The sequence below is a fragment of the Phragmites australis genome, chromosome 7 (assembly GCF_958298935.1).
Source record: "Phragmites australis chromosome 7, lpPhrAust1.1, whole genome shotgun sequence".
Taxonomy (NCBI): domain Eukaryota; kingdom Viridiplantae; phylum Streptophyta; class Magnoliopsida; order Poales; family Poaceae; genus Phragmites; species Phragmites australis.
The window spans coordinates 601,748-618,708 of record NC_084927.1 but is presented as its reverse complement, the minus strand read 5'-3'; the positions used below and the strand labels follow the sequence as shown (position 1 = coordinate 618,708).

Below are 16,961 nucleotides of genomic sequence, written 5' to 3'. Positions count from 1 at the left end.
GGTGCTATGAATTATGGACTTTGTTATTCAGGGTATCCATCGGCATTTGAGGGTTATAGTGATTCAAATTGAATATCTGATGAAGTGATGATAATAAGATTTATGCCACAAATAGATGTGTAAGCAGGTCAACCATGGAAGTAGAACTCACTATATTAGATACAACCACTGTTGAGATAGAATAGTTGCATGAGTTATTGATAAACTTGCCTATGGTTGAGAAAACAATACCAACTATACTTATGAACTGTGATTATCAAACCGTTATTATCAAAGTAAATAGTTCTAAGGATAATAATAAGTCATCAAAGCATGTAAAGAGATGATTGAAGTCTGTCAGAAAATTGAGAAACTTCGGAGTGATAACCTTGGATATATCCAAATAGCTAAGAACCTATGAAATCCCTTCACAAAAGGGTTATCACAGAATATGGAATATGATAGATAATACATTGAGAGAGATGGGTATGCGACCCATGTGACTTATACCATAGTAGTAACCCAACCTATGTGATCGGATATCCTGAATTAAGACCTGGGAAGAATAAGCTATTGGTCTAACTGAAAGAGAGTACTTTACAACCTACTCCAATGATAATGAAATGCTCTCAAAGATCTTGGCTATTACCTTAATGTGTTATGTTGGCTTTAATTAGCAAAGATGTTGTTCTGGAGAGCATTCTTCAAAGAACACACCTATATGAGTCCGATTATTGGTCACAGTCTGCGAGACTTGGGAGATCCCTATTAAACTCATGAAGAGACCAAGGAGTACGACTTATATGCTCCACGCGTGGGGTAGCCTATAGGCAGTCAAGTATCAGTTATGACTTTAATTGAAACTTATTTGCACAAAACATGCAATTCAAGACTTAGCCCATTGTTCAAGTTGTGAATGAGTATAGCTTAATATTCTAGGTGGATATTCAACTTAACAATCTCCACTAAAATATTGGTATATCAAACAGTAGTGGGAATAGGCAAATCTCTAATGGGACATTGAGATCTGGTGAGGGATTTATAGATTATATAGGCCAAGCCCATATGATTCCTAAGAAATCTCAAAAGCTCATTCATGCAAGAGAGAGTGTGCCACTCTTTAGTCCCACCTTACTAGTAGATGTGGAGGGAGACTAATTTAAATAGAGTTTTGTACTCCACCCCTTAGCTTGTGTGTGGGTGAGAGAAGAGAAAGAACGCATGTGTGTGCTCACTCGCCTCATCTCGCCTTGCTGGGTTGGGTCGTGGCCGTGGCCGAGGCCGAGGCGGGGCGGGACAAAGGGTGCAGGTGCACGATACCTGCGTGAATGGTCCACCGAAACTGGACCCAATGTCTTGCTCACGAGCTCAATTGCAACACATCTCAGTTCTCCCTATGTATACCTACTGACCGCTACCACAACGCACATTTGAGTTAGGGTTTTTGTCTCTTCCTCTCTAATGCGCTGTCGCTCATAGTCTACTCCATCCATCTATGCCAGTATGCACCGGCGAACGGGAGAGCAAGTCTCCAAAACTCACTGCTCTCGAGATCCTACACTGGGAGAGGGCGAATAAGGTTTTTAGAAAACGCTCCGCGTGACTGCTCACTAACATCATCACGACTCAACTTCCTCCCCAAGCTATTGCGTCTCGTCATGTCTCTCGATCTCGCCATCTACTCGCTACCTCCATGCAACCATCTGCCTCTGCTGCTAACTCCTCTATGAACGATCGGTACATTCACTGTGATCAAATCTCTATATTTGTCATTGCAGTCATGCTTAGTATCATGATGTTCCTATTAGCAAGTATATTAGAGAGAGATCTATATAGCCCGGTTACATACATATCTAAAATATGCTGCTACAATTTAATAGTGCTAGTTTATCATATAATTTTCATGATTCATTTATGGGTTAAGTTAAACTTAAAAATATTATTTTATCCAATACAAACTTGTCCATAACATAACGTAAGATTGTATACAGGTTAATAGTTGTGTGCAGGAAGCTATTACGCAGAAAATCCTACGACCAAAGAGCAACACAGAGGGAAAGAATCATATTATTGAAAGATCCTCCAGGAAAAGAGTAACACAGAGGGACAAAATCATTTTACTGAAAGATATCCAGGCAATAGCAACAAGTTTAATGTACCGTTTTTTTCGCATATAATCGCGAAGCCTGTAATCCATCGAAGCCACATCTGCCTCATCCTCCTCCAGCACCGCCATTTTGAAATAACTATAGTCAAGGATAAAGTGCCTAACTTGATCATCAAACGTTTTCAATTTAGCCATCACAGCGGATCTCTCAGCCTCAAGTTTATTTGATGCGAATTCGCCAGAGGCCTCAATAGCGATCTTTTCATTGGTTTCTTCCCTTCCAATAATCTCAAAAGAGATATTAAACTCCAATTTCTTATCATCAGCTACCATGGATCTCACCGAAGGTGTAGAACCACCCATCTCATGAATTACTTCAATGAACTATAACATAAAAGGAATCACCTACATCAACAGTAAATGTTGAAGTCATGATTCCGGCTATTAATCTAGCATAATAGCATAAACGTGAGCACAATAATTTGAACATGTTTACCACGTCATAGCGCTTGACGCAGGAGGGGGGGGGGGGGGGGGACAAGGTTGAAATTACTAGATGAGGCACCGTCTCCACGACCGCCATTGCCACGGATCCGATCGCTCGCCATGGGTCCTGCCATTCCATCCATTATTCAATGCAACTAAAATTTCTAACTTAATTTAAACTGAAATTAAACATGAACGACATTTATATTCAAACTAAAGTTGCTATATAAATTGAAACTTAAATTCATAACTCAACTCTAATCCTATTCTCTTCTCTTCTCCACTGAGTTCTGACAGGGCAAACATGGTTGGAGAAAATGAGGACTCTGCTGAAACTATATATAGTGCCGTGACAGATCCCGATACTATAGTTCCCGCCACCATCCTCACTTCTCCAGTCAAATTTACCGTGCCATAACTCAACTCTAATCCTACTCTCAAATGCATCTATCTCTCCAACACAATCATTTGCCAATGCATCCACATCTTTTCATCTAAAGATTTCCTTAAATCTAATCACAAGGTAACACATGTAGATTTCCGAATAGGTACATATTTCCTTACAAAAATCAGCAACGATAACCATTACCTTCAAAATTACCAATACACGATGCCATTCTCAATTGATTGATTTCTCTGTCTTACTCTGCTTTAACATCAGTGCATTGTCATCATGTCCAAGCGGCGAGGGGAGTTTCTCCCTTCGCTGTGTCGCATGGAAACGATTAGTGCGATAAAAAATGTTTCAATGCTCGCCATTGGCTCGCAGCTTCCTAATTTGCTGTCAGCCTCCCTTCAAACGGTAGAAGTCTGGTGGAAATCATGCATCTGATATTTTGGGTGTGATCCAAAATTTGCTGCCACCAATTAACGAGAGTTTGCTGTTTGCCCTGACTCAGCACCTTTATTTTTTTTCCTGATCTCTCAGTATTCTGGTGATAATATTGTACATGTCTCTGTGCAAAATCGTATCCCATAGCATTGGCACTCTACAAATCTGCCTCAACTGTTTCAGAGTTTTTATTTGCAATGCTTGATCTTCCTGTTTATGTAGATGATATACTAAAATGACTAGTGCCAACACTATTGTTTGGGAGAAAAAATATCACTTCCTATATTGGCAGGTACCAGGTAATACCATTTACAAAAGGAGAGAACGCTAATCTGATTACAAATCTGTCAACTGTACCAGATTTTTTTTTTTTTGGAACCGAAACAGGGGTGGAGTTCCCCGCAGCATTTTCTATATACAAAGAGAAAAGGAGTTTATGTACAAGATTTTGGGGAAAGAATATACACAGGTTGTCCTAGAGCATCATGCCATTGTAAAATACTATCGTGATAGATCTCCTTGATCCTATATAAATGTAGGATCACTTCCTCCTTGAAGTTCTTTTCCATGCTGAGAAGCTAGGAACTTTGTTATCACAGGTCATTTCATCGCGTTGTTTCCAGATGCACCATGCCCTTACAATAAATATTTCCATGATGGATCTGATGTGAATTGCTCCTTTGCACGCTGCAGCATCATGTGTATAGCAGTGTCCCATTGAATACCAATGGCAAGACTGAAGGGGCAGTCGAAGAAAAGATGAATCAAAGTTTCTTCCGCATCTTGCATGCACAAAGACATAGTTACAGCCGGATTCCAGGTGGAAGTTTTTCCTCCGAAGGATGTTTCTCGTGTTGAGCATGTCATTCATTAGTAACCAAAAGAAGTCCTTCAGTTTATGCATGCATTTGCTGCTCCATATCCATGCAAGGGTTACTGGCGGATTTATGCCACTGTTGATGAAGTTGTAATATTGTCTTGCCGAGTACACCCCAGTTCCCCAGATACATGTCCATTGATCAATTTCTGACATTGATGATCTAATCGCCTCAATGTCAATTTGCAGCTGCAAATATTCCTCATATGACTGTTCTGAGAGAGGAAGATGGAAGAGATATGGTAACTCAGTTTCTCTCTAGAATCTCTCTTAACTAAAACAAATTTGTCCTTGACAAGATAATAGAGCCTAGGATATTGCATAGCAAAGATGTTTCCATTGAAAAGGTCATTCCAAAAGCTGATGCTATCCCCCAGGCCTACAGAGCCAACTGCAATGCCTCTGAAAGCCACATGCAATACAAGAAAACAGTAGGGACATACTATGCACCAAGAAAAAATCACAGATAATATAATGCTACCTAACCATCTTTTCTTTTGTCTTTACTTTCCCCCTCTGCACAGCGTCTGTCTCTGAGACAAACTTTATTGATCTCTAATTGACAAATGCATGCAAATGCTTTCAAAGGGTGCAACTTAACATCCAGCTCCCGATGCCAAACGCTCGGTACCATGATCTAAAAAGTACTACAAGCAAGAATGCACAAAAACAGAAAAAGTGTTAATCCATCTCGTTTCCTCCACGCATTAGTGCCTTATATCAAGATAAGGCAGGATCGTGAAGTTGCATAAATGGTAGTAACAAATGGTACGGGGTGGAGTTCTCACACCCATCAACAGAATCTCCATGGAAGCAGTGAAACAGAACAGGAACACGAACTAAAAGACAGAAAAATCTATTACATGATAGGGAAAACAACAGCAAATCTGCAATTCTAATGATACATACAAATGCTCATGTCTCGTTAGAAGCGTCATTGAAAGACAAGTCCAGGTACTCCGCTAGGCTCAATCCTGATGATGGCGACTTGATTTGTCCCTGAGCAGGTTTTTCCTTCTTTGCACGCAGCGACTCTGGAAGCCAGGACTTGGAGGCGTCCCTAGGTATCAGTATGTTGCCAATAATAGGTTGCAAGTCCTGCCAAGGGTCATCAACCATGGATTTGTTGAAGAAGCTCCTCCGGTCTTGCCATCCAGAACGGTTCTGGAAACCGACGCCACCCCTCCCCCCTCTTCCCCATGAACCTGGGCTGCTGTTAAAGTTTTGGCCCCTGCCTCGCCCGTAGGATGACTGTGGGCCACCTCTTGGTCCATAACTCATCGGGCTGCTGCCTCGGCCAGGATGAGGGTGCCTGAACCCAAAGCCAGGTGAATTAGGATAAGAACCTCGAGCTGGAGAACCAGAATGTTGGCCCCAAGGAGGTGGAGCACCAGGAGTTCCTTGGTATCCTGGCATTGGATCCTGGAACTGCATAGGGCTTCGCCAATGACTGCTCCCTGGTGCATCTCGTGGCATCGGTGATGAGGAGTGAATTGGTGACGGAGCCATATGGTGCTGGTGTGGCAGAGGATAGTTGCTACCATAATTCCCTGGTCCAGCTGAACAGCCAAGTTAAAAAAATGGTCAGGATGAGATTCAGCAGTAGCTGTGACACCCACAAGGAAGATTGAAAAAAGAAGATTCTCAATCTAACAAAATGCTTTTATGCTCCCTATTCTGACAGTCCGGTTCTCCTAAAAGGAGCTGGAGTCATTAGCAAAGATCAAATCATAACAATAACCAAAGGATAAAACAGCACTGTTCTAAATGCGTGAGAACCACTAGATGATGGTAGTCGTCACATGTTAATGGAATCAACCACCCAAAACAGTAAGCAGCCTTACTGCACACAGTATAAGTAAAATGAAAGGATCAAAATCATTAACCTAAAAAGCTATTCTAAGTTTTTTAAATCAATCAATATCCATTATCCATTATGCCACTACTGTAGGCAACTGTTTTCATAATTGCAATTCAATTCTTAGTACCATCCTTTTGGTTTCTCACTTTCTCTGGTTAACCGAATTGCAGGAAAATGGTGTTATAAGAAACATGTCTAAATGCCTAGAAATCTCTCTTACACATACTGTTAAACTAGGGTTTTTAGGGTTTAGGGTTTAGGGCTTAAGGTTTTAAAATGGAATCCTATAACATCAGTCTGAGGTGAAGTAGTTTTTATGCATTGCTGCCTAACCATCTCATTCCTCAGCTAACAAATATTACACAGGCCAATAGTCAAAATTGCAGAATAAAGGTTCCTAACTGATCGACTGAAAGAATCTACATTATGCTCAAGAGATGATTAGATCAAACACAGAGACATCACAGAGAGTAGCAAGCTTTTTCAATTCAACTGTAACACTTGTAGAGATTAAATCTGAATGTAGCCACATTCAAGCACAATTATGTATGCAGAAACCCCAGATGGCACCACTATATGCATCACACAACCAAGACCACTATCCTTAATAATAAGTTTGTTATATCATAATAAGTACGCCACATACAGATGGCCTAGAATAAATTGAAAGCAACGATGATCTAAACAGCGGTAGGTTAATTTGATTCGCCTTTAACACTTGAAGCATCTCTGTGTATTAGTATATTGCCAACAATAGGTTGCAAGTCCATCCAAGGGTCATCAACCATGCACTTGAAGTAGCTCCTCTGGTATTGCCATCCAGAACGTTTTCGAAAACCAGCACTGCACCTTCTCCCTCTCCCCCTTGAACCTGTGCTTCTGTGGCAGTTTTGGCCTCTACCTCGTCCATAAGACGAGTATGGGCTACCTCTTGGCCTATAATTTATCTGGCTACCCCCTTGGCTAGGATTTGTGTGTCTGAACCCAAAGCTAGGTGAATTTGGATATGAACCTCGAGCTGGAGATGCAAAATGTGGGGCCCAGTAAGGTGGAGCACCAGTTGGCGTTCCTTGGTATCCTGACATTGGAGCCTGGAACTGCATAGGACTTTGCTAAGGGCTGCTCCCTGGTGGCATCAGGGATGGGTAGTGAATGGGTGATTGGGCCATATGGTGCTGGTGCTGGTGCTGAGGATAGTAACTACCATAGCCCCTTGGTTCAGCTAAACAAGCAAAGTCAGGAAAATGGTCAGGACAAGATTCTGAAGTAGGTGCTTACTTGCTTATGTTATCCTACATAAAATTTACAGATCTCAAGCAAAGGCAGTTCTTGATTTAACAACATGCACGCTATCCTGATTCCTGACAGTCCAGTTCGTATAAAAAACTGCCTTGTTTAGGCGCATGCTCGGCCAAGGCCACCAGAACGCATAGAAAATGCCCAATCTGAATGACCCAACTAGGAAAAAAAACACCACTAATACTAAGAATATGCAAACCCCCGGACGAATAATCTGGACTGAACTGAAAGCAAAGATGATGGATAGCATCGAAACAGTGGTAGGATGCTTTGATTCATCTGTAACACTTGTTGGTTCACCCAATCTATGATCTAGAACACGTATGCAGGTAACAACCCAATTGGGAACTGCCATATGCACCATATGGAACAACAGAACCTAAACACTAACTTCAAGCTAAGTTTATTGCCTTCGTACGCGTGCGTACGCTATGAGCCAAGATTGAGCTGTATTGTTCGGCATAGCCAACTTGTAGGTTTCCAGCAAGCCTGCATCTATCTTTTTCCCCTTTGCCTATAGGTTAAGATTTGAAGTAGGAAAGGCTTTGGTAAGATTTAAATTCAATTAGGAGTAGGGCAAAATCGAATGACTGCTGCCCATCGAATACTAGAGATTAGAGGCTAGGACTAATCCTGAAGTGAAACTGTCAGGACCCAGGACCTGGAGTGGAATCCTGAAAATAGAATCGATTGAACTAAACCCTAAGAAGTAAGCAAAGCACGGTATGCATATATGTAACCTAATCCAACAATAGTAGGGAGAAGAGAAACAGCAGCCTAGCTAGTAGGTTATAGGTTAGGGTACGGACCGTAGGGCGGCGGGGCGGGAGACGGGGGGTAGCAATTGGGAGGACTCTTGCGCTTGTGGGACCACGTGGGGTCGCTGCCGCCGCTGGTGTGCGAGGAGGAGAAGGCGGCGGCGGGGTTGGTGTAGTAGTCGAACCGGTGAGGCTGGCGCGGGGGCGGGGCGGAGGCCTGGTGGTCGCCCGCAAGGTCAGGGTCCGGGAGGAGGCTCCCCGCGGGTGCCGGGAGAGGAGCCGCCGCCGGCGATGCGTTGGCGGCGGAACGTAGGGCGAGGAGGCGCTCCCGGCGGATGGAGGAGGTCTCCTCCACCTCGTCGTGCTCACCGCCGTCCATCTCGATTCTGCTCTCTCTCTCTCGCCGAGACGCCGTGGCCTGCTGCTCTGGGCGATTCCGGAAGGGGAGCGGTGGGAGGTGACGAGGAAGAAGAGTCTATAGGCCGGCCCATGCAGCAACATTTTTCTTTTTTCACTTGTAATTTAAACTTTTTATCTTTTCGTATGGATTAAAAAATCCACTAAAAATTAATTTGAGAATCCTAATTTAACAATTAAAAAGATCTTATTTAACATTTTTGAACGTCATATTCAATAATTTATGATAGCATGCTCGATAGTTTTATACATAATTTAGTTGAAGCACTGAATTATTGAGATAGTGTATTAAACTTGTTGGGATTTTAAAAGTATAGATAAACATATTGATATCAGACCCTTTTTCTTGTATTTATTTATTGTAAACGACACCATGGTGTAAAGCGGAACAGGGGAGCCAATCTCGTGATGGTGTTTTGGAAATTTGAAGGTGCCATGTACCGTGTTTCAGAAGATGGGACGACAGAAAAGTCATATTCGTTGCTCCAAATTGCAGCCATTATCACAGGGGAAAAAACACCAACTTCTCAGTGACAAATACCTTACTATTGAGACAAGGTTATGTACGTTGGGCCGTATATGTAACCTCATGTTGCACTGAATACCTCAATTTTACCATACATGATCATTTACCAGCACCATTGTTTTTCGGAAGAAAAAAATGTCCACTTTAGGTGCTTGTACTACTGTGTTAGTCCAATTAACCCATGTACTTTAAAACCGGCCATTTTTAGTCTTGATCAATCAAACTGTATGGCTTCCGTCCTGGACGAAGCGGTCTAGATATCAGCCGATCCGATGTTTGGATCAGTGAATGCAACCATTCCATGCAGGACGAGGTGGTTCAAAATTATTAGAATATTCTCTCGGATCTTGAACTAGCTGGTACAGAAAAATCGGCATCAAGGACCAGTTATCCGTTGTGAACAGTACTTGAAAATTAGTCTTTTGTTACTTTAAAAATCATAAAAAAATCTATATGTTCCATAATCCACATATAACCTATTTTAATTGGATTCACTTAAAAAAATCTATGTAAAATTTAAAACAAAATTCTCAAAAAAATGTTATTCTATAACTTTTAACAATTGTTAGGACCTCAAATAATTTCTCAAAAATCTGAATTTTTCATTAATATTTTTCTCATATGATGGATTAATTTCTAAAATTATTTTCAGTCTTAGGTTATATGGTAAAAAATGAGTTGCTTTATAATACTCAATTTATATACATTTTTATCATCCTATACACCAAGCCATAATCAACCTATTCAATCAACCAAACATAAATTTATACTAAGTCATCTTATTTCATACAACCAACCAAACATTTCTCCACCTTTAGAAATTCTTAAAATTTGCTAAAATTTAAAATGAGTTTAAATAATTTAAAAGAGAGAAATCCTATTTTATATGAAATAATATATATTTGACATAGGATATAAATGATTATTTTGCATTCATGCTGAATTAGGCAAATAGGATTTTTATTTGGGTTTTGATGAAATTTATTTGAAGAGATTTTGCTTTGATTTTAAATTTGAAGTTTGGATTTGAATTTAGAAAGAAAAAGAAGAAATCCTTTCTCGGGCTGCCTTTTCTTTTTCCCGGCCCGGACCTCTTTGGCCTTAGCCCAGCAGCCGCTTTGGCCTTCTCTTCCACCTAGGCCGCGCCCCTGCCTTGGCCCATTCGCGTGCCAGCCAACACACCGAAGACGCCCGCGCCGAGCCCCCTTCACCTGAGCCGCCGACATGCGGGCCCCGCTTGTCAGGCCCTTCTTCTTCCTTCGGTCGGACTCCGACTCGGACACGAACACGCGCCGGCCGCCGCCTCCCGATTCAAATCCGAGCCATCCTGAACCCTAGACCTTCTAGAAAATTACCAAATCAAAGCCCTAGACCTCCTCTATCTCTAACCGGCTTTATCCCAAAAAAATTGCACATTTAAACAAGGAAACCGAGCTCGGATTTGGCCCCACCACCGCCGAACCCTACTCGGACTCGCCGGGCCAACCCGAGCCTCCCCGCCTATATATGTGCGCCCCTACGCCTCCCCTGAAGCACCACACAACTATTCCTCAGCTCATCGACGAGTTCCCGAAGCCGTAGCACCCTCCCCGCGAAACTCTGACCGCCCGAAGTCGTCGCCGTCGTCGCCGAGCCTCTCCGGTGCCGCGCCGCTTTTGGTAAGCCTCAAAACGGATACCCTGCGCTTCCCCGAATCTTTTTCGTCGCTCATCGTCGAAGTTTGAAGCCAGCGGCGACCTTTTTCCCCCTGCTCCGGCGTGTCGCCACCGTGCCGAGCTCAGCTCTGCCTAGAACCCCTCCGTCGACCGTCCCCTTTGAGTTCAGCTTTCGGATTCGAAACCCATGGCCCAGATTAGATCGCATCTATACCCCTTCGCTGACCAATCTGAGGCTGCCACGTGTCGCTACTTAATCCAGTCAGCTGCCATGCCATGTCATCCAGCCACCTAGCCCTCTCTGCTGATGTGTCGTCTCTGTCACCATGCCACATCAGCCAAAGCAGCCCAGTCAGTATTTCAAGCCTTTTTAGTATAAAAATAAATCTGATAATTCTTTTAATTAGTAATTTTGCAATTTAGCCCCTAGACTTTTCTGAAATAAAAAAGAGCCCTGTCTTTTTACAGTTAAGTCTCTATACTTTTTCATAATTACATTTATGTCCCTCTATTTTTACAAAAAGGTCCCTGAACTTTTTGTTTAATTCAAAATAAGCCATTTTCTTTTCCAGATTTAACCCTAGACTTGTTTTAGCCCTAACTTTTTCATCGTAGCTCCGATTTAAGCGATTCTTGCGTTGATGGATTCGTTTTTCAATGCTCTTTCTTTCTAAACAGTTTTTATCTCGTTGTTCTTAGTGTATCTTGTTTATTTGTTTGCCGATTATTGTGCGATTAGCCGATAACGTCCTGGATCAATTTGAGGAACATCAAGACCAGGAGTAAGAATACACTGAGCAGCAGCAAGGAGAAGGCAAGTGTCCTTGATCATATTGAACTTATGTTTTTAAATGCTTTGTTTTATAAAATTGCATGCAATATCTGTCAACATGATGGTTAGTTACCTATGTTAGGGTTTTTCTTAGATTTTTTCTTATCATCCCTTGGAATCTAGATGGTTTATGGTTAGATGTCTTTTATGGGTAGACTGCTTAGCCATGCTTTTGGGATATTGGGAAGTGTCATAATCTGACTAATGAATATATGCAATAATGATGATTAATATGTTAATGGTCTAGCAACATGGAACCTTAGGTCTTGAGCAAAGTAACTTTGATGGTTGTCATAGTTATGATGTTGGTTTAGTGTTTGCTCAAATAACCTAAGTAAGGACCGGTTCGTGGAGCGACAACCCAAGAAGTAACGTACCAACCACGAGACTGATATGGGTAAGGCGTGACATACTGATTAGAGTCTGTCCAGTGTGCGTTGGGTCAGCACAAAAGGGGGCTTCTGGGTAGGAGCTTTGCTTGCGTAAAGCCTGGCAGTGAAATCTAGTGGGCAGACACATATTGGATTAGTCTCTGGTTAGTGGAAAATTTCATACAATGATTCTTGGCGGCACACCACTGGCGTGTGTTAAATGTCTTGCAAACACGGCATCATGGAATTTACTGACTCGTGGGGAAAGCTGGACAACCTCTGCAGAGTATAAAACTGTTATAATAGCCGTGCTCACGGACATGAGAGACTTGGATCCTCACATGATTAGGAGGTGGATGGTTTTGATTCTGGTACAAGGAGTACCAGGTGGTGTGATTTTGGTCATAGTACAGGGAGTACTAGGCGGATGTGGTATGCAGGGTGGGGAAACTTGTATGCTAGATGATGGATTGTTTGTGTTACATTTATTTAATACTTGATTAATGCTTTTGAGTCCAAATGTGTTTTCATTACTCACATTTACGTAAATATTACCATGTGTTAGCCTATTTTTGATATAAGCCTACATGTCATTATTTTCCCACACTTGCTGAGTACTTTATGTGCTCACCCTTGCTTTCTCCTAAAAAATATATGCTGCTCAGTGGAAAACTTTGAGGATTTCTAAGACGACGACCTGGTGTTTTAAGGAGCGTGTCTTCCAGTCGGTGCCTGTGGAGTGTTGGTCGCCAATATTTTTGTCCCGCTGCCGTCGTTTAGATGTTATCATTTAGGATAATTTTGAGGTTGCTTAGGTGAAGTAGCAAAAGCAATACTTTAATTAAATAAACGTTCACTTCTTACAAATAAAAAACTTCACCTAATGACGTCCTTATGTGTGTTAAACTTTCTGGACACACATAAGCCGCACTTGATTTTGTCCGTTAAAACTGGGTGTGAGACAGACACACACACACACCAAACATCAGGCATGTATCAATCTATCTATGATCAACCTATCCAGCCGAATCATTCTATATATGATCATTTCCTATACGAAGCTACCAAACATTATCTACATGGATGTGGTAGGGTTTTACTGTAGCCTAATATTTTCAAAAGATGATCAATTTTTTTCCTGATTAATAAAAGTAGTAAACGGTCAATCTAGTTAACCATCGAGACATTTGGCTACTCGAATTTAACCGCGGTTGTTAGTCATAAGATATGAGTGGCATCATTTTTTAGTAGTGAACATTACGTTACTATTTTTCCATTAAAGTTGTTTATTAGTCTAGCCTTTGAGATATATGTAAAGTTTGTTCGTGTTAGCGAAAGTACCGAGTGCAACCATTTCTGGCAATGTCTTATTCTGAAACTTCAAGGTAGACGGAAGAGCATCTTCAATCTATTCTCTAAATTTGTCTTTATATTTCCTTCATATACAAAACTCTCAATCTTAATTATTTCCCTATTTCTCAACGCGCTTTAAACCACTTCCTAAATTTGGCTCCTATTTTTCACTCATCTATATTTTATTAATATCTTATAAGTATCAAATAGTTCTAACCGTTTTATATTCGACGGCTATATTTCTAACGGCTATATTTTATGATTCTATATTCACCTGATTGTTACACTAAATCATTCGCCATAGTTCCTTTTATATACGAAATGAGTCACTGATCTCTGTTAGAATCATTGTCATTGTCGTCGTCGGATGATGATGACAACGAACTCATTCTTGCTATATTACACCAAGCACATTGTCAATATTAGCTTATGAATGCTCCACGACATGGCAGTTATGTGTCTGAACGTCAGTATATTTATCACAATAGAGAAACCAGGTATTGGAGGCTATACAACGACTACTTCTCAGATGAACTAACCTAATGACCTATAACCTAACTTTCTTTCGATACAGGTTTGCAATTAGTCCTTTTATGTTTGTCTTATCTGTTGATCGTCTTGGATATGGCTCATTTCTCTTTCATCGTCTAGGTTTAGAATGGCTCATCTTTTGTTTCTTTACATGGTCCAAGCTGTAGAACAATATAATGAATATTTAATTAAAAAAGAGATAGTGTTGGACGTCTTGGGTTATCTTTGCAGAAGATTACTGCAATATTCATGATGCTAACTTATAGAGTATCAGTGGATTCTACTGATCAATATGTTCATATTGGAGAAAGTATTGTTCTAGAGAGTCTTAGAAGGTTTAGTTATAGAGTATCAGTGGATTCTACTGATCAATATGTTCATATTGGAGAAAGTATTGTTCTAGAGAGTCTTAGAAGGTTTGTCAAAACTATTATTGAAGTATTCGGAGATGAGTACTAGAGATCTCTAAATAAGAATAATACAGCTAGATTACTTGCAATTGGAGAGTAAAGAGGTTTTTTTGAAATGCTTGGGAGTATAAATTGTATGTATTGGAAGTAAAAAAAATTACCTTGCAGCTTGGCAAGGCATGTATACTAGCCATGTGCATGAGTTCACAATCATTTTAGAAACTATTGCTTCACAAGATCTTTGGATTTTGCATATCTTCTTTGGTTTACAAGGGTCTCACAATAAAATTAATGTTCTTTATAGTTCTCATCTATTTTGTAAAGCTAGCTAAAGGGAAAGCTCCAGAAGTAAATTATATCATAAATGTCACAATTATATAATGGGGTATTACCTTACAGATGGTATATATTTTAACTGGATTACACTTGTGAAGATCATACCATCTCCACAAGGTAATAAGAGAAAATATTTCGCCAAGACACATGAAGCAGATAGAAAGGATGTGGAACGAGCATTTAGAGTCCTACAATCTTATTCCATATATATGCTTGATATTCCATATATGCTTGCTTACAAGAGGAATATGAAATTGCTCATGGATGTAGTTATTGCTAAGAAAACCTTTTAATGATATTTTCTTGTTTTTTGCATAAGAAAGCGGTCTTGGAAAGCAATCACTCAACACATGACCAGTCCAAACATCACACCAGAAAACAAATGTTGAACCATCACCAATAGAGCAAGAGGCAATTCATTGAAAAAGATTAATAAGCTTAAGAACATCCTTCCACAAAAAAGCCAACACTAGGAGAAACATGAGGAGGCGTTAAGCTTCTATAGTAAGTCTTCCAAATAAGCCTAATCCAAGGCAGATCTCTTTGATTATAAAATTTACCCAAATGCTTAAGCAAAATAGCAAAATTTTGAGTCCTGAGGTTGATCACTCCAAAACCCACCTTTTGATTTGGGTTTGCAAATCACTCCAAAACCCACCTTTTGATTTGGGTTTGCAAACTTTTCTCCAAGCCACAAGGGGTTTACTGTTGGCATTGACATAAAAACCTCTCCACAAACAATGACGTCTAGCTATGTCAATATAACCCAAAACTGTAATTGGAATTTGAAGGAAGCACATAATATCTGTCAGCCATAATAAGCATAGAAGAACTTTCGGTAGGAAGATCCAAGTAAGTGAATGGAAGATCACCCAAGTTACAACCGAAAACACTAGCCAAATGCCTAGCTTTTTCATCAGAAACATTCAAAGGGACTAAACACGATTTGGAATAATTAAATCTCAAGACAGTAGATTGAGCAAAAGATTCAAGAATACCCTTCAGATAGAAAAGTTCTTGCTGTGAAGCTTTCATGAAAATAACAGTATCATCAGCATATTGGACCATTGGAAAATCTTCATCCTGCATCAAAGGAATGGGCAAACTGAAGAGACATATGTTCTTGGCCTTATTAACCATGCACTGAAGAAGATCAGGAGCTAATACAAACAATAAAGGGGAGAGAGGATCCCCTTGTCTAACTCCTCTTTTACAGTAGAAGAATTTACCTGACACACCATTCAAAAGAATAGAGGAAGAACCAGAGTTTAAGACTCTCTTTATCTAATTGCACCAAATGTCATCAAAGCACAAATATGACAGCATACTGAGAATAGTACAATGTTCAATGGTATCAAAAGCCTTTTCAAAGTCAAGTTTAAGAACTACACTTTCTCTTTTGAAGTGTTGACACTGATAAATATATTCGAAGGCCCAATCAATACAGTCTTGAATAGTTCTAGTTTTGATAAAACCATACTAATTTTTTGGTGTATCAAAGGGATGATAACCGATTGTAGTCTATTAGACTTAAGTTTAGTGATAAGCTTTAGAATGCAGTTGAGAAAAGATATGGACCTAGTCATTAACTCCAGAAGTATTGTTGTGCTTAGCAACCAGAGCAATGAAAAAAAAATATTAATGGCTTCTAAATCTAGAGAACCCGAGAAGAAATCATGACATAGTTGGTAAAAGTCAACGTTAATAATATGCCAACATCTTTGAGAAAAATATCATTAAAACCGTCAGGACAGGAGATTTATCAATTGGCATTTGCTGAATTACTTTGTCAATCTCATCTTAAGAAAAAAAATTAAATTTGATCGAATTCTACCAAATTCTCCACCGGTTTTAGTTATTGAACTGCTGCGAATTGACTAAAATTCACGGTTTTTATCGAATTTGTGAACATGTGCCCAGCTGGGCATGGGCCTTTATTCCTTACAAGCAACGTTCGTAAAGAGACATGTCAGTACCGGTGATAGCGATTTCCATTGCAACTAAAGCTTACTCATTCATACGTCGGTCAACCACCGATAGGGATTTCCATTTCAAAGCCATAGAGATGAACTGTTGCTGCACAGCTGGGCCTTTCTTTTCTTTTTTTCTTTTTTTTTAAAAAGGGGCCGGAAGCCCTAGATTATATTAGAGGGATAATTGTGCTTACATTCCCTGACTTTACAAGAAAGTCCATGAAAATGATCAAAATTACGTAGAAAAACACCGGGATCCTCTTGCTCATCTTCTCCACTCCCAAACGTTCCCTGAGCTGACGCTTCATGGCGAAGAACACGGGAGATGGGACACAACAACACTTGCCCAAATCGAGGA

General features: G+C 40.4%; 1 protein-coding gene across 1 annotated transcript; it reads right to left on the bottom strand.

The window, feature by feature from the left end:
* Nucleotides 1–4,941: 4,941 nt before the first annotated feature.
* On the bottom strand, nucleotides 4,942–8,682 carry LOC133923808 (protein SICKLE-like). Its single transcript, XM_062369077.1, has 2 exons — nucleotides 8,251–8,682; nucleotides 4,942–5,840 (listed from the first exon to the last, which is right to left on the bottom strand). Exons 1-2 carry the CDS (start codon nucleotides 8,576–8,578, stop codon nucleotides 5,197–5,199), a joined length of 972 nt encoding a protein of 323 aa, XP_062225061.1. The 5' UTR covers nucleotides 8,579–8,682; the 3' UTR covers nucleotides 4,942–5,196.
* Between the last annotated feature and the right edge of the window lie 8,279 nt (nucleotides 8,683–16,961).